We start from the raw sequence: 27,215 nt of genomic DNA, 5'->3' as shown, positions 1-27,215 counted from the left end.
CGTTCTCTTTCTGCTCTCGCTTCTCTGGTCTTCATTTGGTGGTCCATCTTTCATTTCCACTGTTCCCTCCCTGAATTCATCTTGTTCACATCTTGTCTCTGGGCTGTCTGCCTAGTGTCTGCTCTGTAGGGTGACGGGACGTGTATCTTTTGACTGAAGTACTTTCAAATGTGGGAATATTTTTGTTGAATTTAGTGGGGGGAGAAGGGGTGAGGTTAAAGTTTAGAAATTTCATTTTAATAAATTCCTGAAGGATTTCAACTAAAAAAAAATTTTTTTTGAAACCTCTAAACCTAAAGGTATTCTCAGTTTCAATAGGAAATGATGACAGGCTTAGCTTTGGCTTTAGAAGTGAATTTGTGATAGATACATAAGGGCAATTCAGAAAGTCATTTGTCAACGTGCTAATGATCCTCTTTCCTTCCCCAAATCTCTCAATCATATTTTTGAGAATAAATCATAGCATGTTACCATGGAAAGTAAAGAAAAACAAAAATGTGCTGTCAATATGATTCCATTTTGAGCTGGAGAAAAAAGTGCATATAAATATGTCATCATTAGTAGTGAATGTGGGTCATCATCATTCTCTTCCTCTCCCCCCACCCCCGCCACCTTACTTCCTTATTTTCTTTTATAGTAAGCATACATTGCTTTTGTAATAAGAAGGACTTTTTGTTTTGTTTTGCGAGCCATACCTGGCAGTACGCAGGGATCACTTTTGGAGGGCTCAGAGGACCATATGAAGTGCCAGGGATTGAGCCTGGTTCAGACACATGCAAGACAGCTTTACCTGTTGTTCTATCACTCTGGCCCCAGGAAGCACATTTATTTTAGGGTGTTTTTTTTTTCTGGGTCACACGGGCATGCTGTGTTTACTTCTGGCTCTGCACTTAGGAATTACTCCTGGCCATGCTCAGGGAACCAAATGGAATGCTGGGGATCCAACCTAGGTCAACTGCACGCAAAGCAAACATCCTACCCACTGTACTACTACTCTGGCCCAGGAAGCAAATTCTAAATTAAAAGTGTTTGCATGGGCCCAGGATACAATACAGCAGGTGGTGCATTTGCCTTGCACATGACCAACCTGGGTTCAATCCTCAGCATCTCATATGGTCCCCCATGCACCTTTAGGAGTAACCCCTGAGTATTGCTGGGTATGGCCCAAGACCAAAAATAGATAAATGAATAATGGCAGAAGTATAGGAAACAATTACTTTGAATATAAAATCCGAAGTATACCAGAGTTGATACCTGAGCAAAATTCAACAGGGAGAAAATCAGAATATCAATTATAACTGTTACTTCAGTCTACTAAATTTTATAATTATTGTTTTTGTTTGCTTTTAAGTTTCATCACTGTTTTTTTTAAAAATGGCTTAGTAACCAAATGGATTTAATGTTAGAACTCAAATATTTTTGATAGACTTGGAGAAATAATTTTATGATAAAATGGTTTTGTTATCTTCACAGATATACTTGGAGTTATAGAGAATGCTACCTGAATATGACTTTACTCAACCAAAGCTGATGGATTTTATATCTTTTTTTCAGTGAGAGAGTGGTTTAAAAAAAGAAAATGTTGAATCTCTGGAATTATTTTTTCTCAGGGAGATGGTGAAGGAATTACATACTGTTTTTAAAGCAAATGAAATTTATTCTTTACTCCTAGGTTAGAAGTTATTTTTGCCAGATTTGATGAAGTGCAAAATTCGGGCGGTATGATTTTGAATGTCTGCAAAGGTAAGAATAAATTATTCCAGTGCATGATCATTTCTACGATTCTTTAACAAACTTATATAGATATATTATGTATTTTTAAATAAATGATGTTATTTATTCAGCCTATGTGATGTTGTGACCTGAAACTTAGGACATATTAAAAATAAAAATAAAAACCTACTATGTTCTGGTTGCAACCAGGTCCTGGTTGAGAAATGCTGGTGTACACCAGCATTCTTCTACCTTTTTACACCTGTGGACCCAGCGCCTATCTGCTCACCTGTGCATAGTGTGGCAGTTATAAGCACTACTGTAGACCTTTAGTCTTCTACTTCTACACTTGTGGGTCAGCTCCAGCCCTCAGATGGGAGGTTGAGGACCACTGGTGTATACTGTTAGAGATAGTGGTGATGAAGAGACACAGATGTAGGAACCTAACCTACATAATCATTTTTGACTCTTAATTGGAATGAAATCAGTAGTGGAATTCAAAGAGATGTATTAGTATCTGGCTTTCTTTTTTGTGGTTGCTTTCTTTCCCCCCTCCCCCACTGCACCCCCCTTTGAGATTGAGTCCACACCGGCTGTTGCCTGCAGTTATTTTGGCACTGTGCTCATTCCTAGCAGTGTTTGGGTGATCATATGTGGTGCCAGGGATCTAAACCAGAGTCAGCTGCATGCAAGGCCAGCGCCTTAACCTGGCACCATCTATTCAGCCCATGGCTGCTTTTCTTTTTGTAAGATTGCTCAATCGAATTTGGTTTCACTGAATATAATATTAAGCTGGAATTTAGTCTTTTATTATTAATTAGCCATGTACGGCTGACCCGAGTTCGATTCCTCTGTCCCTCTCGGAGAGCCCGGCAAGCTACCGAGAGTATCTCGCCTGCACGGCAAAGCCTGGCAAGCTACCCGTGACGTATTTGATATGCCACACGCAGTAACAAGTCTCACAGTGTTATTGGACCTGCTCAAGCAAATCGATGAACAATGGGAGGACAGTGGCAGTGATAGTAGAATATGTATACATATATATGTATGTATATATATTCTATTTCCAAAGATAGTATAGGTGACCTAGCAAAATAACTTCATGGGGCCAGTGTGATAGTATAGTGGGTAGGGGGCTTGCGTTGCATGTGGCTGGCCTGGGTTTGATCTCTGGCACCCTCTATGATCCCCCAAGCCCTGCCAGCAGTGATCCCTGAGCCGAGAGCCAGAAATAAGCCCTGGGCTTCCTCCCCATCCCTCCCCCCCCAAAAAAAAAGAAAGGAGAGAGAATGGTTGGGGCTGGAGAGATAATATAGGGTTAAGGCATTTGCTTGCCTGCAGCGGATGCTGGCTTAGTCCCTAGCTCCACACGGTTTCCCTGGCATCACCAGGCGCAGTGTTGGAAGCCTTCCCGAGCACCACGGGGCCTGAGGAGCACCACTGTTCAGCCTAGCATTGAACTGCTGCCCTGATTGGCTCAGAATCTTTGGGAATGGCTTCCCAGCCCTCTGAGCTTGGGACATGTGTATCCCCCTCCCACCTCCAAATAAAAACGATCCAGAAAGGGGGAAGTTTGCCTTCCTTCCTCTGTTCTGTGTGGTTAGCTTAGCAATGCAAATGATGTTGGAGAAGAAAATGCCTCATTCGTTATATAGTTAAATAGTACGATGCCAGACACTTATTTAACGTTGCTCTTTTCCCCTGGATTAAACCAAGACTAAGCCCTGTATGGTAGCAAGATAGATGGAGGGCAGATTCATTGTTAGAAAAATATTTGTCTATGCTAATCTATTTTCTAAAAGAGGCTTTTGGACTGAGATTTCGTGTTTTACAATACTGTTAATGGTGGTCTATCATGCACATAGATAGTTCCAACCCACACCCATCACCAGTGTACCCACCTCCCTCTCCCATGGTCCTAACACCCCTCTCTCTTAACCCCTCTCTACGCTAATCTAAACTTAGGTCCAGAAACATAAATTTAGTTGAGAGATACCAGTCCTCTCTCTGACTGCCAGCTGTTTCTCACCCCTATTCTTTGAATAGAAGGTGTTTTAAGTGTCTTATTTTTCTAGCAGTTCCTCTGTCCATTTCCATAGAAACCAGAATCAGCAGGGAAATAGTTGTTAAAATTTTTTGAATTGAGATTTGTGCATGTTTATATCACTTACAGTGCATTCTCATTTGTGTATCACAGGATACGTAGTTAGAGTTTCAAGGAAGAAATGTGTGTTACAAATCTAGGTATGCATTACTTGCATGGGGTCCACTTTTTTTAAGGAGGATAGGGAGCCACTCTTAGGTACTCAGGGGTCTGGCTGGCAATTCCTGGCCATCAGGGCCATCAATTCATTGAGAGGGTCCTGTTTTCTGGGGATCACCTGCCAGACCCTGATGGTACTTGAAGGCCCAGTGCTGCCCCTGGCCATGCTTACCATGTGTTTTCAGGGTTCAGACCAGGCATATGTAAGGCAAGTGCCTTAACCCACTACTACCATCTGTATGCCCTGCCCCCTACCCCTCCTGCTCCCATTTTTTAAAGCTCTTATCTCCATTAAGGTTAGTTATCTGGCATTTGCTTATCTTTGAGGGCATCCTAAGAAGCTTTTCTGTATTGGAGATTATGATCTGAATGAGTGTGGTCAGATATGGGCATTAAAATCTTTCTTTCCTCCCTCTGTCTTCCCCGCCTTTCTCCCTTCCCTCTTAATCTCTTACCTGGTTCAGGCCAAAGAATTTAAATGATAACTGTTTGCCAAGGATACCTACGTGTGACATTCTAGTTCTCACTCATCTCTTCCTTATGCTCTAGCCTGTGTGTGTGTGTGTGTGTGTGTGTGTGTGTGTGTGTGTGTGTGTCTTTGATATTTCTATTTGGATGCCAATCAGATATTTCAGGCATAAACACACCCATAAGTAAAACTATTTATTTCTTTATTTCCCTCAAATTTGTTTCTTCTGCTGTTTACCTAGTCACTGGCTCATATTAGGAGCCTGAACAGATCATCCCACATTCTTATTCTCATTTCTACCTTGAAAATCCTGGTATATCCCAGAATGCTATTTTTTCTCCATTTTTTGCTAAAACTCTTTCCCGAGTCTCTTAACTTTTGCCACCGAAATAGGTTTCTGTTCCATTTTTGCGCCTGAAATCTATTTTCTACCTATTTTCTTTCTATTCTAAGACCAAGAATGATCTTAAAATGTAAATTAGATCATGTCACAGTAAAAATTAAAGTTTCTACTTAAAGATTGAACGTCCCAGACTAGAGAGATGGTACAGCGAGTAAGGCACTTAACCTTGCACATGGTTGACTTGGGCTTGATTCCTGGTGCCACATTTGGTCTTTTGAGCACTACCAGGAGTGTTTCCTGAGCACAGAGGCCAGGAGTAAGTTCTGAGCACTGCTGTATGTGACCATATCTCCCCCCACCCCCTCCCAAAATATTGCATGTATTCCTACTGAGGAAGAAAAATCAGAAGCAAGTAAACAAAGGGAAATATAAAGTGATTTTGTTACTATTATTGATATTAAGTGATTAGTTGGTATTGGAATAAAAGTACCCATGATTGAATGTAATAAAATTAAGTTATTCCTTGTGGACAAAGAGGTCACTGTCACTATCCTCCTGTTGTTTATCGATTTTCTTGAGCGGGCCCAGTAATGTCTCCATTGTGAGACTTTTTTGTTACTGTGTTTAGCATGTCGAATATGTCACGGGTAGTTTGCCAGGCTTTGCCATGCGGGCGAGATACTCTCGGTAGCTTGCCGGGCTCTCTGAGAGAGGCGGGGGAATCGAACTCGGGTCAGCCATGTTGGCTGCATGCAAGGCAAATGCCCTACCTGCTGTGCTGTCACTCCGGCTCGGACAAAGAGGTAGCTCAGAGGATTGAGCACATGCTGCTTCGTATATATGAGCACTGGGTTTGATGGTGCCCCAAGCTTGGAGTATCCCTGAGCATGCTGGATGTCACCCCCAAACCAGAAGTAAATGATTAAGTGAATAACTCTTCACATTCTTATTATGAAGTGAAATGAATGAAATTGATTCCATAAAAAATAGAATATGTTTTTTATGCCATCCAGAATATCTGAATGGTTTTCATAGGTATGAAAAATACATTAAAAAGGGACTGGATGCCATCGGGCACCATGGAAGACTGTTTCATTCTGGGCGCCCCTGAGGGGATGGGTGAGGCCCTCCCCAGCTCCAAGGGACCCAGCCCCCCAGCCAAAAACCTCCAGAACTCAACTGCTGCCATGCTTACGGCCGCTCTCCACATGCTCAGCCGAGCCTCACCCACAGATAAACCTATTCATGGATTGCACGACCCCAACAACTCATACCTCACACCACCTATATTCCAAGAGTACCCCACCACATTTGATGGGGTTTAAAGTAGGAGGCAATTAATCTTAGAAATATTTTTTCTTACAAATATATATATATATATATATATATATATAGGCTGGAGCAATAGCACAGCGGTAAGGGCGTTTGCCTTGCATGTGGCCCACCCGAGTTCGATCCCTCCGGCCCTCTCGGAGAGCCTGGCAAGCTACCGAGAGTATCTCACCTGCACAGGCAAAGCCTGGCAAGCTACCCATTACGTATTTGATATGCCAAAAACAGTAACAAGTCTCACAATTTGTTGTCAGATGTTACTGGTGCCCGCTTGAGCAAAATCGATGAACAATGGGAGGACAGTGCTACAGTGCTATACACACACACACACACACACACACACACACACACACACACACAAAACTCAACCCTTAACCACATGTTAGTGATCTCATATAAGAATTTAATGGCCCTGAGTGAAATACTACAATTTTCACACTTTTTCCTCTAAGGAAACTTTTTTGTAACATTTTCAGTGGTTTTTCATAACAAACAGTACAAATTAAATTATTTTTGTTCTGCTTTGGGGCAGGGTTGGAGTTCAAGATGGAAACATTTGAAATATGATGGTGGGGAGGTGTAATGGTGGTGGGATTGGTATTTGAATATTAAATGTAATCAAATATTGTGAACTACTTTATAAAATTTTTAAAAATTTTAAAAAGTGGGGGTGGGAGAGTGAACAGTGAAAACCAGTTTTTAAGTATCAATTTTAAGGGAGATTGTTTATATAATGAAGGTTTATTTAACTCTTTTAAAGCTTCTGCACAATTTCCTCCCCACACCTTGTCAGCCTTTTACCTGCCCATTGTAATGCATTCAGACTAAATCTTAAATAAAGCTACAGTACAGGAAAACATTTTAGGGCCTAATAAAGATTCAGCATGAAAACCTGTGAAAATGGTTTAGGCACAACCGATTAAAGAGCCATTAAAGATTCTACTACAATCCTCATTGGTGTACACATGCAGAAAAAATGAGAGTTCATCCAAACATGGCAAGCAATTCAGATGTGTTCTGAAGAATATTCAGTGACTAGAAATTATTATAGTAGTAAAATATTTTAATGTGCCTTTACCTAAAACCATAATACTAAAATATCACTCTTTTTAAAGTAGAGTGTTTTAGAATGCAAATGCCGTTTACTAAGAAGAGACACACCCCGCTCCGCAAAAAAAAAAAAAGTGAACAATTTTTTTTGTAAAGGTGGTGTAAATTCTGGAGCCATTATAGCTAAAAAGTTGTCATCTGAACTGCTATTAAGTGACTGAGGGTAAGGAGATGGTTATTATTTGAGAGTTGACATATATGACCTGACAAATGAGAATGAGCAAGTGATGTAGGGAAACCGTTCTGGGCAGGGAAAATGTGACGTGAAATTGCAGAAATGGAAAGCTATCGTTTGGTGCACTGAGAAACTGGAGGGGAGCCAGAAGTGGCAACGCAGGAGGCTCAGGGTGGGTTGGAAGGCAGACCAGTGGGAATTAGTCAGAAATCTAAGCAGGAACCGTAGCTGGGGTCCCAGATGAGAGCAGTTCTCTAGACTGCTGAGAATCGGAAGTGTTTTATAAACTGGAGAGGGATGTAACACGCTCTAACAACATGTTATTTATTTTTTTTTTTTTTAAAAAAAGACCCGAGTTCAATTCCCAGCATCCCATATGGTACTCCTAGCTCTGCCGGAAGTAATTCCTGAGTGGCATGAGCCAAGAGTAACTCTTGTGCATCGCTGGGTATGTCCCAAAAAGCAGAAAAAAAAAACCAGTTGCTTTATATATATTTTTCTCCTTAGTCTTCCACCATCCTGAGACAACTTTTTATTTTAGGCTTTGTTCAGAATTCTTTTTCCTAATTGCTGTACCCAAGGACTTTTAAGTTTTCATTACGTTCTTTGACTTGATTTTCTAGAGTGTTACCTCAGGGCATTCAGGAAGATAAATTATATCATCCGAGGGTTGAGTATATCATTTTGCTTAGTAATAATAAGAAAAGTGCGGTTGTGGTTTATTTATTTATTTTGTCCTGAGAATTTCTCAAACCTGACTTTCATTCTCATATTACAGAGTTGGGCAGACTCCCTTCGTGCTGTTGGAATGGGCTCTGCTCTCAGAAGGAAACTGGGTTTAAAATTAATCAGATTGTGATAGAAAGAGGTCAGTACCAGGCCTGTAAGGAGGGAAAGATTGCAGCCCCCTGAGATTATGGCAGGGCCTGTTGTCATCGTGGAGCTTTCTAGACTGTCTCCTACGCCAGCGGGGATGTAAACACTAATAGTGTTGGTGGCTGTAACTGAAAGAAAGTCTTTTTTTCTCTTTCACTGGAAAAAAAAAAAAACTACGCATGATTCTGATTTGTCTACTGTGTATGTGGGACCTACTCTAGTCCTGGTGTGTAATCGTTCTAAAAATATTCTCCAGCTTCTCTGAAGCACTTGCTGGAAAGAGAATTTCTTCAGGAAGCGTGGAATAAAACAAAGCCGAGAAATGAGGCTTTGAAATTACCTTAGTACCTGACTTCCAAGCGACCATAAAGTCACCTGCAGCCTGGAGCTTTATTTGCATGTAATATAAATCCTGGGCAAAAAGCAAAGCAGCCCTCCCCCCCTCTTCGTTCCCCCAACCCCCTCACCCGCAGTGCTGGGGATTTTTTTTGTTTTTGTCAGATTAGATTTCTAGGCTGATTTTTTAGAACATTTCTGTTTATGGCCAGAAGCCCCAGGCCTTCCCCGAGTCTGGTGATGTGCTGGTGGTTGTGTGTCCCTGCAGCTGCGCAGTGGTGGGGTTCTATCTCCCACCCCTCCACCCCACCCGAAGCAAGCTTTGTTCCGCGTTAGCCTGCTGTCCACTCACAGAGCAGTCTTTGATGGGCTGCCTTTGACGTGATTTGTTTACGGGCAGCCAGAAATGCTTCCTGCATAATGAGCCCAGTTAATCATGGAAACCGGGCTGTTCCTGTTTATACACTTCTAATAATCTTCTGTTGTGATTTTTTTTAAAGAGAATGACAAAAGGATGAAAACCTTTTTTTAAAAATTTTTTTTCTAAAAAAAAATAATAAGGTGCAAATCAGTGAATCCATCTGATCATGTGATTATTCCTGATTACACAGATATCTTTAGGGAAGCAGAAAATGATTGCTGAACACATGCCTTGTGTTTTGATGATTGCATTAAAAGTCCCCCCGTGGGATGGCGTGTCTTGGCTCCTAGGGCTTTCCATAGATTAAATTTTAGGCAGCCGGTCCAAGGAGCAACATCATAACCTGCACCTCACCGCGAATGTGCTGTTAAAGAATAATCTTGATCAAGCTCCGCGCGGCTCGGCTCAATAAACCAGGGCTTTCAGCAAGACCCCAGACTTTTATTTTGAAGTGGAGCAGCAGCTGTTGGCTATTGCGGTGCAGCGCTGCAGCGCGGCCTGGGTCACACAGTGCTCCGGGTGTCTGCAGGCTTCAGGCCGAGCCCAGTGGCGCAGGCACTGAGCTGCATTTATTTGCCGTGCTGTTTTGACCTCTTGGCTTGAAAGGGCTCCCTGGACCATCTGAATGGCTATGGGAGATGGTGAGTAAGATTTATAATTAATTTCTTCTTTCGCTTGTGGCTCCACACTTCCTTTCTTTTTTTTTTTTTTAAAGTGACGATCCTTTGCTGTGTGTGTTAAGAAACGAATTTCTCCCTAAAGAATGAAGGACACAGCGTGGTGGGGGTGGTGGGAGGGTGGCTGCACAGTGGTGTGCATGTATGCACTTGTGCTTACTTGTCACTAAGTATCTTTTTCTACTTGATAGGTTTGTGTTGTAGGATCCGGCAAACATTTGGTGGTAATTTGCCTGGAGCCCAAGGAAGTCGGCAGGGTCAGGTGTTGGCTCTGAGGGCTATATTGGTAGAAACGTGGAATGAATATATGCAGAAGCTCTGGTGCGAGAACAGTAGCCTTTGGGAGAATGGCAGATTTGGGCATGATTTGGTTAGCCAAGCTTGACATCTTCCCTGTTGATTTGACAACAAGTAGAATTCTGGTGATAAAGAAGCAAAATGGCTTGCCATGAACACTGTTTTAATTAATATCCTGAGATTTGGCAGTGATCCTGCTGGCTAATTTTCTTAAAAATCCTAAATAAATTCTATACAGAGTACAATTTGTTTGGAAATTAATTTTTCCAGTATTTTATCATGGTGGTTTTTAAAACACTCCAATAGTACTTTATAGTTTTTAGAAGCACTTTACATTAACTCCTCAGGTACACTTAACTATGAAGTGCACAAAATATTTTGTCATTTCCATTTTACGTCCTGGGAAACTGAGGCTTGCTGACATTATAGATTCCCAGATCCCGGGCGCAGAGTAGAAACCAAAACCAAGTCCAGAGTCTCAAGTGTGCATTCGGTATTATTTTTCGTAATGCTTAATGCGTGAGCTTTGTTTTCAGTATTAAGTCTTTTGTTATGATGTTTATTGGTATACTTTATAACTGCATCAATACCAGAGTTATAGGTGAAGGAGAATTAAGAGTTTCTAATGAAGAAATGAAGAATTATATTTTTGCATTAGGACCTCTTGGATGAACGGTGGGGGGAGGGCTCCCAAGCAGTGCTCAGGGGGCTCCTGGTGACCCTCAGCCAATCAGACCAGAAGGTTCAGTTCTAGGGCCTGAGAATGTGCTGCTGCTGAAGCCCCGTGGTGCCAGGAGCCGCCAGTCCTGCCCTGTTGGTGCTTGGGGCTCAAGGACTACGCTTGTCAGTATTGGGGGGCCCCCGGGGCTACATCTCGTTACACTGGTGGTTAGCATGGAATACTGGGGATCAGACCAGGGTCCTGCTCATGCGCCCTCAGCTTCGGCTCTTTTCCTTGGCTCCTGCACTGAGTTCTTCAGGGACACCAGTCTGTTTTGAGACCCAGTTCTTTGAACGGTTTCGGCTTTCCTTGAGCATTTAGTAGCTGAAGGAGTCTGTTCCTTTGGGACTTGGAGAAGTAGTATAGAAACTTAACAGAATAACAATATTGGTCGGTAAGTCCTTTAAGCTACATGTTAATGGAAATCACTTTAAATTTGGTTTTGTGTCGAGGTATGATTTGTTTTAAGAATTAATGTGACTTTCATATGCCTTTATAAAAACATTTATTTAAAATACAAATTTTAAGGCAAAAGCTATTAATTAAATTAATATTTGGTCATATACCTAAAAGAGCATTGCCAGGTTTCTTTTGGGGTGAGGGCAGGGTTGTTGAACCTTACTAAACAGGCAACTCTAAATGTTATATTTGATTTGGACCTATTAAGATTTAATTTTTTTCCAAACATTGACAGTTTAATGATTGTAGTGTACATTTACTTACTTTAAATTTTTTTCTAGTAACTAATAAATACCTTCAGACTGGGGACATGTTAATTTTTGAAAAATTAAAATACCACTTATAAAGCTCTGAAGATAACTTTCTTGCCCATTCTCTTCTTTAAAACATTACAGTTTATTGCCTTTTAAAATAATAAAGCTAATTAATGATGATTAAAGTGAAATACCTTTTTTTAAAAAATGAAAGTTTTACATAATAAAAGTGTGTATATGTAATATGTTATCTTGGTGTGTGTAGTTCCAAAAGTTTCATATATTCTCTGTATATCATTCTTTCTCACATACATTACGCTGTTGTCATGTGACAATATATAACATGGATTACTATGTTTATAGCCTATGTCATTTCCTAGTCTTTCATTTTAAATTACAGTCTCAATAAATATTATCTTCTTTTCAAATTTCAAACAGGCTAGTGTGATAGCACAACGGTAGGGCGTTTGCCTTGCACGCAGCCAACATGGCCAACCCGAGTTCGATTCCTCCGCCCCTCTCAGAGAGCCCGGCAAGCTACCGAGAGTATCTCGCCCGCACGGCAGAGCCTGGCAAGCTCCCTGTGACATATTCGATATGCCAAACACAGTAACAACAAAGTCTCCAATGGAGATGTTACTGGGCCCGCTCGAGCAAATCGATGATCAACGGGAGGGCCTTTACTTACTTTACCTTTACTCAAATTTCAAACAATACATATAAAGCAAAAATACCTTTATGAGCTTCTCTAAGTCCTAAACCTGGGTTTAATCAGAGATGAAGCATTTTTATTAGTGTGAGTTAATTTTTTCATACCTTTTGCTATGTCTTACTTGCATACTAAATATAAAACATAATGGTTTTTGTTTGATTGTATTTGCATAAATGATATCTTTCTGAATATACTTTTAGCATTTGCTCTGTCTACTAAGTATTGCATAGAGATTTTAATTATCATTCATCATGGCTAATTATCTCATTTGTTTGAGCTGTTGCATAGTATTCCATAGTATGGGTGAAGCATAATTATTGCATCTTTTATGGCAGTTTAGATGGTTTTATTGTATATAATTTTTTTCTGAAGTAAACACCTTTGTACAAGTACTTATGTATTGATATGCGTACATATATTTTATTAAATAGTTTAGAAGTTGAATTTCTGAATTAAATATTTTAGTCATTTTGTGTGTCAGGAATAGCCAGTTTCCTCCAAAAGATTGTTTATTACTTACACTCCCACCAATAATGCCTCTTATCCTGCAGTCTTTTTAGTTCTCATTATTAGTCTTTTAAAATTGCCTGGGGGCTATAGTGATAGCACAGTGGGTAGGGCATTTGCCTTGCACTGCCAACCAGGGTTCGAAGCAACCCCTGTGCATCGCCAAAAGCAAAATAAATAAAATTGCTCGTCTGATGGTTGAAAAGTATCTCATCTTTTTTAAAGCATTCCTGCTTACTAATAAGGTTGATCACCATTCTATGTTTTGTTTTTGTTTTTGTTTTTTTCTTTTTGGATCACAACTGGTAATGCATAGGAGCTACTCCTGGCATTGCTCAGGAGACCATATGGGATGCTGGGGATCAAACCCAGATCAGCCACATACAAGCCAAGTATCTTCCCCACTGTATTATTGCTCTGCCTCCTTCTATGTTTTACTATTTCTTTTTCTGTGGATTGACTTCTGGAATACTTAGCTTTAGTTATTTGACTTCTTTGTTGCTTATTTATAATTGTTCTCTAATATAATCTGGTTGGTTTGTTATCTGTATATTATTTTCTAAGGCCACATGAATGATTTTATTACTTTCATTTCTAGGCAAATGCTTGTGAAGTCCTATCATGATTATCAATTGAATTTCAGGTGGTTTTCAGGTGCTTTTCTGCTTGCTTTTGTCTTTATCTACAAATATAAAACCAAGCAGTCATGGGGCCGGAATGATCGTACAGCGGGTAGGGCGCTTGGGTTGCGCATGGCTGACCTGGGTTCAATCTCTGGCTCCTTGTATGGTCAGCTGAGCCCTGCCGAGTGATCCCTGAGCAGAGAGCTAGGAATAAGCCTTGAGCACAGCCAGGTGTGACCCAGAAGCCAAAGACAAACAAACAAACAAACAAAAAAGACCCAGGCAGTCAGATGAGAGTGAGATGGCTTTGTGCAGTCAGAACAAATAGAGTTGAAAACCTGTAGGATTATTGTGTGGCTCAAAAATCACACAGTAGGAATTTGGCCTTTTGTTGTTATGCTGAGGAGTGGCAGAGAGAAAATAGATTGTTTCTAAATTTCTACATTTTTAACAGTTTGTTATTCCAACACAAATCTTTTAAAATACATATATATATATACACATATATATATACACATATATATACTGTGCTCTATGACCTTGATTTTCTAGAATGAGCCTTCTGATATATCAGATAACATGTCAGAAAACCAGTATATCAAGTAATAACATTATATGTTACATGCCAATTGCTGTATTATTTTTGGGAGAAGGAAACAGTAATAAAAGACTAACACTGACTAGATTATTCCTCTTCCATATCTTGGAATATTCCATGTAGTATGTTAAGATTATTATTAATACAGATCACTGAAATAAAGCAATCCATGAACTGATTTGCGGATGAGCAAGTTTTTTCCTAGGAACAGTGATAAGAAGTAGGGAGAGGGAGAGGAAAGGTCTGTAAGGAGAAAACATAAATTACAAGAGACAAAAGCTTGGACATATAGCAGCAATATTGGCACTGTGTGGTGAGTACTGAAATGGAGAATCTTGGCCTTCACACAGACCAGTTTATCCATCTAGGTGCAAGAGTTTGGGACCAAAAACACCATATACTCGAAGATCATGTTGCCATTGAGCCTAAATCTCCAAGAAAAGATTTACATCTTATCTTCGTATGTGTAAAATAGTGTAGTTGATGACATCTGTTAGGATCTACTTGTAGCTATCATGAAAATGTAACTATCTGAAATGGGTAGGTGAAGGTTCTAAACCCGCTTATAATGAGCCTCATTACTAGTTTGGTTTCTCCTTATGGGATATCATTGGTTATTACAGGCTTTGCCATTATTTGATTTTGAACTGTTGAACATCATTGAACTATGAAGGAAGGGTTTTAATTTTAGGACTACTTTAAAGGAAAGGGTAAAAGTCTTCAAATATTTCTGTAACTGAATCAGTACTAGGGCCTGAGAGATAGCTCAGCTGACTGGAGTGCATGCTTCTCACACAAGAGGCCCTCTTCAGTCCCCAGCACTGCTCAGGGTCCCCCAAACCTCAGAACCACCAGGAGTGAGACCTTAGCACTGAACCAGGAAGAGCTCTGGGAACCACCAGATATGGCTCCAGAACTAATAAAAGCAGCAACAACAATGATCATTGTCACTGTCACTGCCTTCCTGTTGTTCATCCATTTGCTCGAGCGGGCACCAGTCACGTCTCCATTGTGAGACTTGTTGTTACTGTTTTTTGGCATATCGAATATGTCACAGGTAGCTTGCCAGACTTTGCCGTGCGGACGGAATACTCTGGGTAGCTTGTCGGGCTCTCCAAGAGGGGTGAAGAGATCAAACCCAGGTTGGCCACGTGCAAGGCAAATGCCCTACCTGCCATGCTATCGCTCCGGCCTCAACAATAATAACTAAATTAGCATCTATATCAAATTTTAAACCATATCAAGTTTGTTGGCCTCATTAAAACTATGAAATAGGCTTTATTTTTAATAAATAAAATAGTTAATTTAAGCTTACCTACTGCTAATTGCATAGCACTTCATGTGAATGTTAAAATTCAACATTGTTTTGTTTAGTGCACTGAATTTCGATAGCACAGCATTAGGGCGTTTGCCTTGCACACAGCCAACTTGACTGACCCAAGTTCTATTCCTCCGCCCCTTTTGGAGAGCCCAGCAAGCTACCAAGAGTATCTCGCCCACACGGCAAAGCCTGGCAAGCTACCCGTGATATATTCGATATGCCAAACACAGTAACAACCAAGTCTCACAATGGAGACGTTACTGGACCCGCTCGAGAAAATAGATGAACAGGACAGTGACAGATTACTTTTATAGAACAGTTTTCTTTTACTTTAAACTGATGATATTTTAAATTCTCACTGTTTGATTATTTTCTGAAAAATTATGATTTTTCTTTGTTGTTTTCTTTTTTGGCCAGCAGTGCTGATCATTCTCAGTGGGTGTTTTGGAGGACCGGTCCAGGGGATTGAAATGCAGTCAACTGCATAGAGGAACTTTAACCTCTGTACTGCCTGGTTTTCTTTTTTTCTTTTATCTTTTTGTTTCTTTTATGTTTGGGGGGGATCCACACCCAGCAAGACTCAGGGCTTTCTCCAGGTTCTGCACTCAGGAATCACTCCTGACAGAGCTCAAGTAGACCATATGGAGTGCCTGGGATAGAACTCAGATTGGCCACGTGCAAAGCAGCACCCTACCTGCTGTACTATTGTTCCAGCCCCACTCTCCCTGTTTTTCTTTAGCTCTGAGAAATTTCCTTCTTTCTATCCTTCCCTCTCCTTCCTTCTCTCCTGTTCTGGGAACTATTATATGGTCCTGGGGACCAAATTCAGGTTTCCTGCTGACAATGCAGATGCTCTAGCTCATTGCGCTCTTTATCTAATCCTCTTCCTTTCTTCCTTCTTCTCTGCTTCCCTCCCTTCTACCTGTTTTCACCTGTTTCTTAACTTTGGTTTTTCCTTATGGGATTGTTAGTAGATGTTGAACTGTGTAGCTTGATTTACCTCTGCCTTTTACGTATATTTTCTCCCAGGTTTTTCCATCTTTCTGTTCAGCTCTTCATTCTGTGAGGCTTCCTTAATTTTCTCATCCAAGCCATCTATTAAATTTGTTTCAGTAAACAGTTTAAGTAGCTCCAAGAATTTCCTTTTCCCTTTTCAGGTGGTCTGTTTTTATGAGCATGCACAAGAATACACATACTTTGTATGCACACACTTCTGTGTTAGGTATTGAGTTCTGAGTCGAGGTGGGAAGAGTTTAATAATGAAATGATTCCATAGATAACTGAATTGATCCTTGTTAGTCATATCTATACCTGCTTGTTAGAAACGTTCACTTCTCTATCATTCTACAAGGTCGATCAGTTTTCTCTGCCTTTTTCAGCTAGCATTGAGAATTTCAAGTTGCAGCTTTGATATAGTGTTATTCTTCAAAAAGCCTTCTACCCGTTTTCATGTGCATCATGCAAGAATTTATTGCTATCGAGGTACCGATTCACATATTCACTGCTCTGCCTCATTTTCTTTGCTCTTATGTTGCTTATCACTTTATTGGGGTTTTGTTGCAGGGTTTTAAGCAAGAAAGTACAAGAATTCCAATTATAATTTTTTAAGAAAATTTTAAACATACTCCTCAACAGGGAATATTGTACTAACAACCCCCCCCATCATCATCAGCCTGCAAGAAATTATCCCTGTCTCCCTATCTCCCCCTGAATCTGAATTATGACTCAGTGTGTTAACATGTGCATGTGCACTACTCAAACACATACATACAAGAAAATGAAATGTCTCTGTAGAAAGATATTTACAGGTTTGAGAGAGGATACAGTGGGAGGGTGCTTGTCTTGCATGTGGCATGTGACCGACCCCAGTTTGATACCTGGCACAGTATATATGGTCCCCTGGCACTGCCAGGAGTGATTCCTGTGCACAGAGGAATCCCTGAAACGGATATATATATATACACGTGTAGGGCTGGAGTGATAGCACATTGGTAGGGCGTTTGCCTTGCGCGCAGCCAGCCCGACCAAGCCGGATTCAATTCCTCCGCCCCTCTCGAAGAGCCTGGCAAGCTACCGAGAGTATTCAATATGCCAAACACAGTAACAAGAAGTCTCACAATGGAGACGTTACTGGGCCCACTTGAGCAAATCGATGAACAATGGGAGGACAGCAGTATATACGTGTGTGTGTGTGTATACACACATACTATATGTAGTATATAATATACGCAGTGTATATGTATATATACACACGCTAATATATACTAATATATATAACCTATATATAAAGTAGGTTCTTTATAAATATATTTATAAATATATATAGTAATACTATATATGGTCTCATTCCCCTGACCCTGAAAGAGTCTCCAATGTGGCACTTGCTAAAATCTCAGGGCTAGGACGAATGGAGACGTTACTGGTGCCTGCTCGAAGAAATAAGTGAGCAACAGGATGACAGTGATACGGTGATAGTAATACTGAATAGTAGGTTCAAATATTTTCAGCCTAATACATTCTTTTTATGACAGTTTCCTGCCAGTTAGTTACTGAATTAATCCTAATTACTAGTCTACTTTTGTGGTTGGGAAGGTCAAGGAAAGACAGGTAAAGAAAGTGTAGCAGCGTGAGCAGAAGTGATGCAGGTCTTGTCTTTAGTAGTAAGGACAGAGGTATAGCAAAAACAGGTCAGTTTTAAATATAACTTGGAATTTTATACAACCGTTTGAAGGGCAGAGGAGTGCTTGGGTTTTTGTTAGTTTTGTTTGCTTGTTTTCTTTTTGGGTCACGCTGGGTGGTACTCAGGAGTTATTCCTGGTTCTTCACTCAGGAGTTACTCCTGGTCGTACATGGGAACCATATGGGATGGAACTCAGGTTGACTGAGTGCAAGACAAGCACCCTACCCACTGTACTGTCATGTGGAGGAGTAGTTGGAATGGGGGTTCCTGTGCTGTGCACTATACAGCTGAATAGGTGGATGGTGATGTCATTTACTGGGGTGAGGAAACACTTAGGAAGAACACATTTGGAGACAGAGTTCATGTTAGGCTACCTGTGCCAAATTAGAGATGGCTTTGGAGCATCATTGGTGAGATGTTGAATACATGGTTGAATATGTAGGTCTGAAATTCAGAGAAGGTTTTAGGTTAGAGGTAAACACTTGGGAGTTGTCAGCATATGGAGGATATCAAAGGATTGAGAATACAGGAAGCCATTAAGTAAGTGTATAGTCTGGACATGCAGGAATGTAACACAGTTAAAAAAACCCAAGATCTTGTTGCTTGTTGTTTTAATTAGAATAAGGAAGTATATAGTTTCAAGAGAAAAGAGGAACTTTGTATAAGAGGTTACTTAATACGAAACATTGTATTTTGTCCATGAAGGTATGTGTTGATGTGGGCTCTTTCTGAACTAGTTGGTTTACCAAAGAAAATCCACATAAAATGAATTCTATGAGTAGTATAAAGTTTTGGCATACTTTTTCGTTTGCTCTGTAAGATGTTGATTTTTAATCTTTTATATAAGCTTGAATAAACTGACGAACAACGGGATGATGGTGATACAGTGATATAAATTCAGAAGCAGAATTTTTAAGTTTTGTAATATGTATACTTATTAAAATGGAAGTTTCTATTTAAATATTTGGCTCTCCTTTGAAGTAAAAAAAATTAAGGGAAGGGATTCAATCATGGCATATTATTATAAATTTATAATTCTGTTTGTGAAAACTTGGGGACCAGTTATATTTTATAATTCAAAATATGTCAGGTTTAAAAAGCACTTATGGTCATATATCATAAAAATTTTAGCTGGCTTAAAAAATATTTAGCTGGCTTATGGGTAGCATCTTGTTACCAAGCACATTAGTATTTTATAATTTAATATATTCAAATTAATGTTGAGTGGAATATAATGAATATGTCAGTTTACATTGTATTTTTCCATAATTTGTGTTTATATAAGTTCAGATCTTACCACCTATTTTTCAAAAGACTACACAAAGCAACGAGAACTAGATTTTTAGAACTTTCTGGCTCTCAGGGATGCAGATACGGAATGTGGGCCTCTAGTATCTAGCACTTGGTGGGTACAGTTTGCAAATACTGTATCAAAGCAGCAAAAGAGAAAACCTTACTCTACTTGGTTTCTTTTTCTTGCCTCTGCGCCCCCCCGCCCCCCCTCATTACAATTCCACTCCCTTCTCTTACCCCTACCTCCATCATTCTAATCCAGATTTTCCTGTTTTCATCTTCTTCACCTCTCATTTCCTCATTTCTGTCTTCCAGTTTCTATCATCTTTGTAACCCTCTTCCTCCTCTTCTTTGTCCAGCATGTCTTTCTGTTGCTCTCAGCTCCTCTCCTTTTTCTTACCAGTTGTTTTTTTGTGGGAAGTGGGGGTGAGGGAGGGCGACAAACCTGGCTGCACGGTTTACTCCTGGTGGGATCCAAGGAACCTATATGGGGTGCCACAGATTGAACCTGTTGGCTGTGTGCAAGGCAAGTGCCCCACCTGCTGTACTATCTCTCCAAACCTTGCTGTATGTCCATAATAAATACGGCCTCCACCCCCTGCTCCTGTTAATACTGTATATTCTTTAATGCGTTTTTTTGCCCAGGGAGTGTGGGGAGGATAAACCCAGAAGTTCTTATGACCTATTCCTAGCTTTGTACTCAGGAGTGTCCACTGTCAGTGCTCAAGGGATATGTGGTGCCAGGGATTGAGCCGGGGTCAGCTGCTTGTAAGGCAAGCTCTTTACCTCCTGCCCAGTCTCCCCAGCCTGATCCTGTAGTGCTTTTCAGTATGTTCACGTTGTTCAGTTTCTGTGTTCACTTTTGGCTTTTGACTTTTTGAGCATTGGAGAAAGAAACAATTCACAGTCATGATCATATGGGTTGTTTTCGTATTTTATCCTTTTTCACTTATTCATAGATATTATATGTATGTACGTATATATGTATCGTACATGATTTTTTGGTTCATTTATAGAGTTTTTCACAATAAATTATTACACTCTGTATTCCAGCACCAATCCCACCACCATTACACCTTCCCACTACCATTATTTTGCATTTTCCCACCACCACCCAAGACTGCCCCAAATGCAGATCCTACATAGTTTGTTCCGTACTGCTTGTTATGAATAATCCGTTAAAAATGATCCCCGAAACTTTTTCCTTAGAGGAAAGTGTATGAAGATTGTTATATCTCACCCTGAAGACAGTAAACTCTCCTGCATGATTTTTTTTATTATGTATTATTGTTTTTAAAAGTTGGTTGTTTTAAGAAACCTATTCCTCTCTATTCTCTCTGTCTCTGTCTCTCTGTCTCTGTCTTTCTCTCTCTCTCTCTCTCTCTCTCTCTCTCTCTCTCTCACACACACACACACACACACACACACACACACACGTATATGCCAGATACAGAGCATAAAATGTCCAAATGTGGACTTTTTTTTTTCAGTCTGTACTTGATAATTCTAGAAGTTGAAGTGGGCCTGTTACCATTGTCTCTCTGTATTTATTCTTCCTCATGGTATCTTGTTTTTCTATTAGGTCAAAAATAAAAAACTTCTCAGTGTCAGGAAGATGTCTTACAGAGAGCATGTGTGGGCTCTAGGTTTGATTCCCATTACAACATGGTCCATCAAGTACTGCAGGGGGCACCCCCCATGCCAGGGGTAGCCCCCAAGCATGGCAGGGTATGGCTCAGTACCCATCCCCACTTCCACCTCATTAAAAAAGACCTGTGGAAAATTCAAATAATTTGAAACCAAAGACTTCCAGTAAATTTTTGCATTCCCTTTAATTGGTTTTTGGGAATACCGCTAGAATGAACTTACTGAATGTGCTATCTGCTTGGGTACCAGAACATAGTGAAATACTCCACTTGATTTACTATTTCATTTCTCTTCCTTAAGAGAAGTTAGTAATGTATGAAAGAATGTAGAAAGGTAAGACCTTCTGACAGCTCACTTTAACCTTGGGATATAATTAATGCATATAGTCAAGCATTGTGTACCAGCTGTTGATAGGAAGGGCCTCTTATGAGACTCTGTATCTTTGCTACTCTACTCCTTGTGGTACTGGGGGAGGAGGGGGGTGGGGAGTTTCTTTGGTGCTGGGATCAAACCCAGGTCTCCTCCGTGAAAAGCATGCCGTTCAGCCCTTTAAGCTATCTCCCCAGACCCATAGACTTGGCTTCTGTGGTTATTGAGTTCTGTTTCCTTTGTTCTGCGAGGCCTTTGAAGTTCAAATGTACTGGTTTTATTTTTGTGGGTTATTTTTTTAAAAACAATTTTATGAGATATTTATTGTTTTTAAGAATTTTCTTTGAACTCTTTATTTTATCCAGTATTTATAGTTGTTTGCTTTGGGAGTTTTGTTTCAAAAGATTGCAAGTCTCATTGCTGCGGAATGTATCGTTCTGGCTATGTGCAATATAGGCAGAAGTGCTCACCCTGATAATACATTTCATGGCGGGGGACAGACGATGAATAACAAAAATTAAATTATATGACATTAGTTCCTAGGGAGGTTGGGGTAGATCAGAAGTATCAGATTATGGGAAGAGATTACAATATTAGTATCCAGAGGCAGCCACATTAAGAAATTGATGTGTGTGTGTGTGTGTGTGTGTGTGTGTGTGTGTGTGTGTGTGTGGTCCTAACCCCTTCCTCTACAAAAAAGATAGTTGGGAAAAAAAAATCATGCCTCCAGCAGAGGAGTGAACTATGTGGCCTTGGAGAGAAAAGCATTCATGTTGTTACTTGCTTGTTTTTAGCTTTCCAAGCAGGCGTCTGGAGGCCTGGGGACCCTCCCTCCTGGTGATTCTTGACAACTGGGTCAAAGCTTCAATGTGAGACCCAAGGATGTAGTGCTACAAGGGTGTTTGATGCTGGAGTTGGTTGCCCAGGCCACCCAAGCAATGCTTGGAGGTGTCCAGAGCTGCTCTGGACCATGTGGTGCTGGGGATCCAAGTGGGTGTGGCCACATGGAATCATATGTCTTAACCGCTGTGCTGCCTGGCCATCCGTGCAGTGGAAGAGTTTTCTGAGCAGAGAGAAGTGCCGAGGCTGTAATATGAGTCCCATCTAGAACTAGATTGGAGAGCAAGTTGGCGAATGAGCCAATGAGGTTAAAGACAGACATATGGTACCTAAGGTCTGTACATCTTAAGAGTCCTGGTCGGCCTTTTTATGAAGTCATAGGAGGATTTTGAACAATAACCTGAAGGGATTTTATTCAATCTGGGACATTAATTATGTTGAGAGTGAACTTTAATGAGGGAAAGATGGGAAACAGAAAAGAGTTAATGTTTTTGGCAGTTTCCTTTTTTTTTTTTTTTTAAATCTTGGTAAGGTAAAGTAAAGTAAAGTAAAGGCCCTCCCGTTGATCATCGATTTGCTCGAGCGGGCCCAGTAACGTCTCCATTGGAGACTTTGTTGTTACTGTGTCTGGCATATCAAATACATCACGGGGAGCTTGCCAGGCTCTGCCGTGTGGGCGAGATACTCTCGGTAGCTTGCCGGGCTATCTTGGTATTATGAAATAAAAAGATAGCATTCCTGCCCACTTTTAGTCCATTTTCTAGTTCTTTGATCAAAGTATTACTTCAGGGGGTCAGAGCAGTAGTATAGCAGGTATCGTGTGCGTGTTTGTCTTGCACACTGCCAAGCTGGGTTCAATTCCCAGCAACACATTTGGTCCCCAAGCCCCACCAGGAGTGATCCCTGAATACAGAGCTAGGGGTAAGCCCGGAGCTCCAAAATAAATAAGAGTATTATTTCGGAATGTTATGGTGCTTTGAAAAAATATAATTGATTTGTTATTAGAAAAATTTCAACCATGTAATGTTATATAAATTATAGAACCTTTTATAGTTAGGGCTTGTAATGATCAATTACTTTTATGAAAAATTTTCAGTTATGGCAAAAAAAAAACCCAAGACCCTTATACTGGCAGTGAGTTAAGATTTACTTTTACCTGTGTTTTATTTATTTATTATCTTTTTTTGGTGTTTGGGTCACACCCAGCAATGCTCAGGGGTTACTCCTGGCTCTACAGTCAGGAATTACTCCTGGCGGTGCTTGGGGGATCATATGGGATACCAGGGATCAAATCCAGGCTGACTGTATGCAAGGCAAACGCCCTACCTGCTGTACTATTGCCCCGGCCCCCTCGATCAGTGTTTTAGATTAGTTTATTTTCCCTTTTAATTTTTCATGTTTTGCTTTATGTATCTGAAGCTGTGTTACTTGATCCCTACGTATTTAGGGTTCTGATTTTTTTCCCTGTCAGATTATATGCTTTATCTTTATTTAGATCTATAATAATGCTTTTTAAAGCTGTTTTGCTTAAAATTAGTAAAGTTACTCCAAGTTTCTTTCTTTTGGTCTGTGTTTGTCTGTGTTTGGTCTGTGTTTCTTTCTTTGCCATGGTCTGTGTTCGTCAGTTCACTTTTATGTGACTCATATATGAAGGTCATTTAAGTGACCTTTAAAAAGTTAAGTGTTTGGGGGCCAGAAAGATAGTACAGGGACAAAAGCTCTTGCATTGCGTGCAGCTGACCCTGGTTCAATCCCAGTTACTGCCAGGAGTGGTCCCTGAGCACTGCTGAGCTTGGTCCCAAAGGCCAAAAAGAAAAATCATTTTTAATGTTGGCCTTTTACTTGGAACAGTTATTTTATTTGCATTTAAGGTAGTGATATATTTGGATTTATTTTGTCACATTATCTTTTATTTTGATCTTGCTCACTGGTGGCTTTTATTTATTTATGTTTTTTAAGGCTTGGGAATCTTTCCTAGCAGTACTCTGCTACTCGGGTTTGACAGTACATTGCTCAGGTCCAGGAGTGGGAAGAGCGAACAGGGCTCAGGCCATGGGTGCCTGGGGATGAAATTCTGGGCTCCCTGTGCTGCAGCCCTCAGCCATCTCTGCTGCCCTCTGTCCCTGGTGTTTGCTCACTTCCTTTAATCTTTTTTTCTGTCATTTCTAATTAATCAAATGCTATTTTTAATTTTATTTTCCTTCCATTAGTTCTGTACACATTTACTCTTGTTTTAGTCGATACCCTTGATCAGACATGGGCAAACTCTAGCTTACAGGCCAGATCCAGCCAGTCTGTTTTACTGTTTTCTGCAATTAAAATTTTGCTGAAGCTGCCACCCCCATTTGTTTGCATATTATGTATCACTACTTCAGCACAACTGAATAAACCCACAGACTATACTGAATGTATACCCTATGTATTGACTACGTGACTTCAGGAGAAACATGCTCACCAATTCCTGAAGTAGGGTCATGGTTCTAAACTTTGGTTGTGCATGCTTCAAGGAGGACTGGTTAATATACTTATGTTCTAGACCCCAGTCTCCATATTTTCTGACTCATTGGGTTTGGGTTGGGCCTCAAGAATCTGCAATTGTAACACTTGGCAAATACTGTTCAACTGCTGGTCTAGGAACCTGATTTTGGTTACTACTGACCTGGAGGTCACAGTATACCTTTGGTTTAATATAAGTAAAATAAATGACTACATTTACTATTTCCATAATAATGTTAAGAATTTGAAAGGGTTTGTTGTTGTTGCAATGCACAGGGGTTACTCCTGGCCCTGCACTCAGGCGGTGCTCAGGGGACCATATGGGATGCTGGGAATCAACCCTGGTTGGCCGTGTGCAAGGCAAATACCCTACCCGCTTGCTATCATTCCAGCCCCAAGAATTTAACTGCTTAACAGTACTTTTTTTTTTTTTAATTTGTTTGTTTGTTGCAGTTCATCACTTTCATTGGGCTGGAGCGATAGCACAGTGGGTAGGGTGTTTCCTTGCACGCAGCCAGGCTGCCGAGCCAGGTTTGATACCTCTGCCCCTCTTGAAGAGTCCAGCAAGCTACTGAGAGTATCTCACCCGCATGGTAAAGCCTGGCAAGCTACCCGTGCCGTATTCAATATGCCACACACAGTGACAAGTCTCACAGTGTTACTGGGCGTGCTTAAGCAAATCGATGAACAACAGGAGGACAGTACTACAGTGCTACAGTTTGTTATTTGATTTTTGTATTTTTTTTCCTTTTGGGTCCTACCTGGCGATGCACAGAAGTTACTCCTGGCTCTGCACGCAGGAATTACTCCTGGTGGTGCTCAGAGGACCATATGGGATGCTGGGGATTGAACCTGGTTCGGCCTCATTGAAGGCGAACGCCCTGCCTGCTGCACAGATAGCTCCAGCCCAACAGTACTATTTTGTAATCTCAAACTGGCAACAACTCAGATGCCCATCAATGATTATATATTACTTAGAAAACTATAGGCAATGACGAGTTTTTTTTAAATCATAGTGAATGAAAAGATGCGAGTTAGTAGAATACATATTTTGTGAAAGTTAAAAAGTGTGAAAAACAGACGATGCTGTGAGAAATTAAGATTAGTTGGCTTTTTAAAGTTCTTGTATACAAAGGAATATATGTTGGTTTGTGAGCCCACTCTGTGTCTCTTAACTTTGAAGTGGTGGTATCAAAAGAAACTTAATTTGTAGCTGTATTAGTATTTTTAACATAAGTGTAGTTTGGTATTTGGAAGGAAAGAGTCGTATTTTGGGCCACGCCTAGCTGTGCTCAATGACTACTTCTAGTTTTGTGCTCAGTAGTCCTAGCGGTGCTTGGGATCATAAGTGATACCAGGGATAAAACAGGATGGCCAGAGATAAGTACCAGGAGGTTCACTCCATGGCTTCGAGGTCAGCTGTACATGCTGAGGGAGAAGGCAGAAGGCAGCTCAGATAGAAAGGGGGGCACCAAGTAAAGGGTATTGGGAGGACCCTCCCAGGATGAGAGATGCATGTTGAAAATAGACTATAGACTGAACATGATAGCTGCTCAATGCCTCATTTGCAAACCACAGCGCCCAAAAGGAGAGAGAAAACAAAAGGGAATGCCCTGCCACAGGGGTGTGGTGGGATGGAGGTGGCAGGGATGCTGGGAGCATTAGAGGTGGGGAATGGGCACTGGTAGAGGGATGGGTACTCAATCATCATATAACTGAAACCCAAGCACAAAAATTTCTAAGGTCAAAAACTGTACCACATGGAGTTTCACTAATAAAAAAATAAATAAATCATTCATAGCCTTTACGTATTTTTCTATTTACCTATGTAACAAACAGGATCAAGAGGAAAGCATTAGCTACTAATGTTATAGACAGTACTGACTTTTTATTTTGGTGGGGTTTTTAATATGTTTTATTAAATTATGGATCAGTTTTAGTAAAAAAATAAAATACAGAGGATGGCCATATGCAAGGCAAAAGCACCTTAATCCCTGTACTCTCTTGCCTTACTCCCTGTACTCTCTCTTCTGTCAGGCAGTGTGTTTCACACATAGATTTTAATTTCTCCAACATGGCTTCTTAATGAGATTGTGATGAAAGTATATTTTAACTAGATTTCTTTTTTACCTGCAAGTTTTGTTATTTGAGAAAAATACTTGCTGAAATAGAATATGGCTTTACATTAGGATCTCTAAAAATTTTTTCCAATACATTAAACAGTCTTAATTAAGACTTAGTGTATTTGAAATTTGTTTGATGATTGGACTTGAAATATTCTCACGTAGGGTATCATTGTGGTTGATTTGGGTATTAGCAGACGTAAAGGACACAGGTTGAAATGAAAAGACTGTCATATTGATCTGAAGCCTGTGATAAAGCTGCTTTTCTGCCTCGCCCATCTTGTTTGCCCTGGTTGGTTTGTGCAGGGTCCTAGAGAAAACCATCTTCTCAGATGAGTAAAATGCATGCATCTTGTGAAAATGGTGGGGGGGTGTGCTGGTGGGGAGGGAGGTGTTTTCCTTTTACATAGGGAGATGATACCTGTGTGGTGATTCAGAGATGTTCTGGAAGGAGTTTTGTAGAATATATAGAATTGTTCATATTATAATTGTTGATCAAATTGTGCAATCTGGTTTCTATGGCCTAAATAAACAGCAAATTGTAAGATTACAGAGTTAAT

General features: G+C 40.4%; 1 protein-coding gene across 18 annotated transcripts in view; it reads left to right on the top strand.

Moving 5' to 3' along the window:
• CLASP2 (cytoplasmic linker associated protein 2) overlaps positions 1-27,215 on the top strand; it is a 170,349-nt gene that overhangs the window by 34,691 nt on the left and 108,443 nt on the right. For 17 of the 18 annotated variants that reach the window (XM_056128922.1, XM_056128923.1, XM_056128919.1 and 14 more), the window contains exon 7: positions 1,673-1,743. In XM_056128922.1, coding sequence (XP_055984897.1) covers positions 1,673-1,743 — 71 coding nt within the window. Of the gene's footprint in view, positions 1-1,672; positions 1,744-9,355; positions 9,680-27,215 lie in introns of those variants that run through there. The other variant, XM_056128925.1, reaches the window with a different exon arrangement.

This window comes from Sorex fumeus, unplaced genomic scaffold (genome assembly GCF_029834395.1).
Source record: "Sorex fumeus unplaced genomic scaffold, SorFum_2.1 ptg000072l, whole genome shotgun sequence".
Lineage (NCBI taxonomy): Eukaryota > Metazoa > Chordata > Mammalia > Eulipotyphla > Soricidae > Sorex > Sorex fumeus.
The sequence above is the reverse complement of the archived record's forward strand: the minus strand, read 5'-3'. Positions and strand labels throughout refer to the sequence as shown.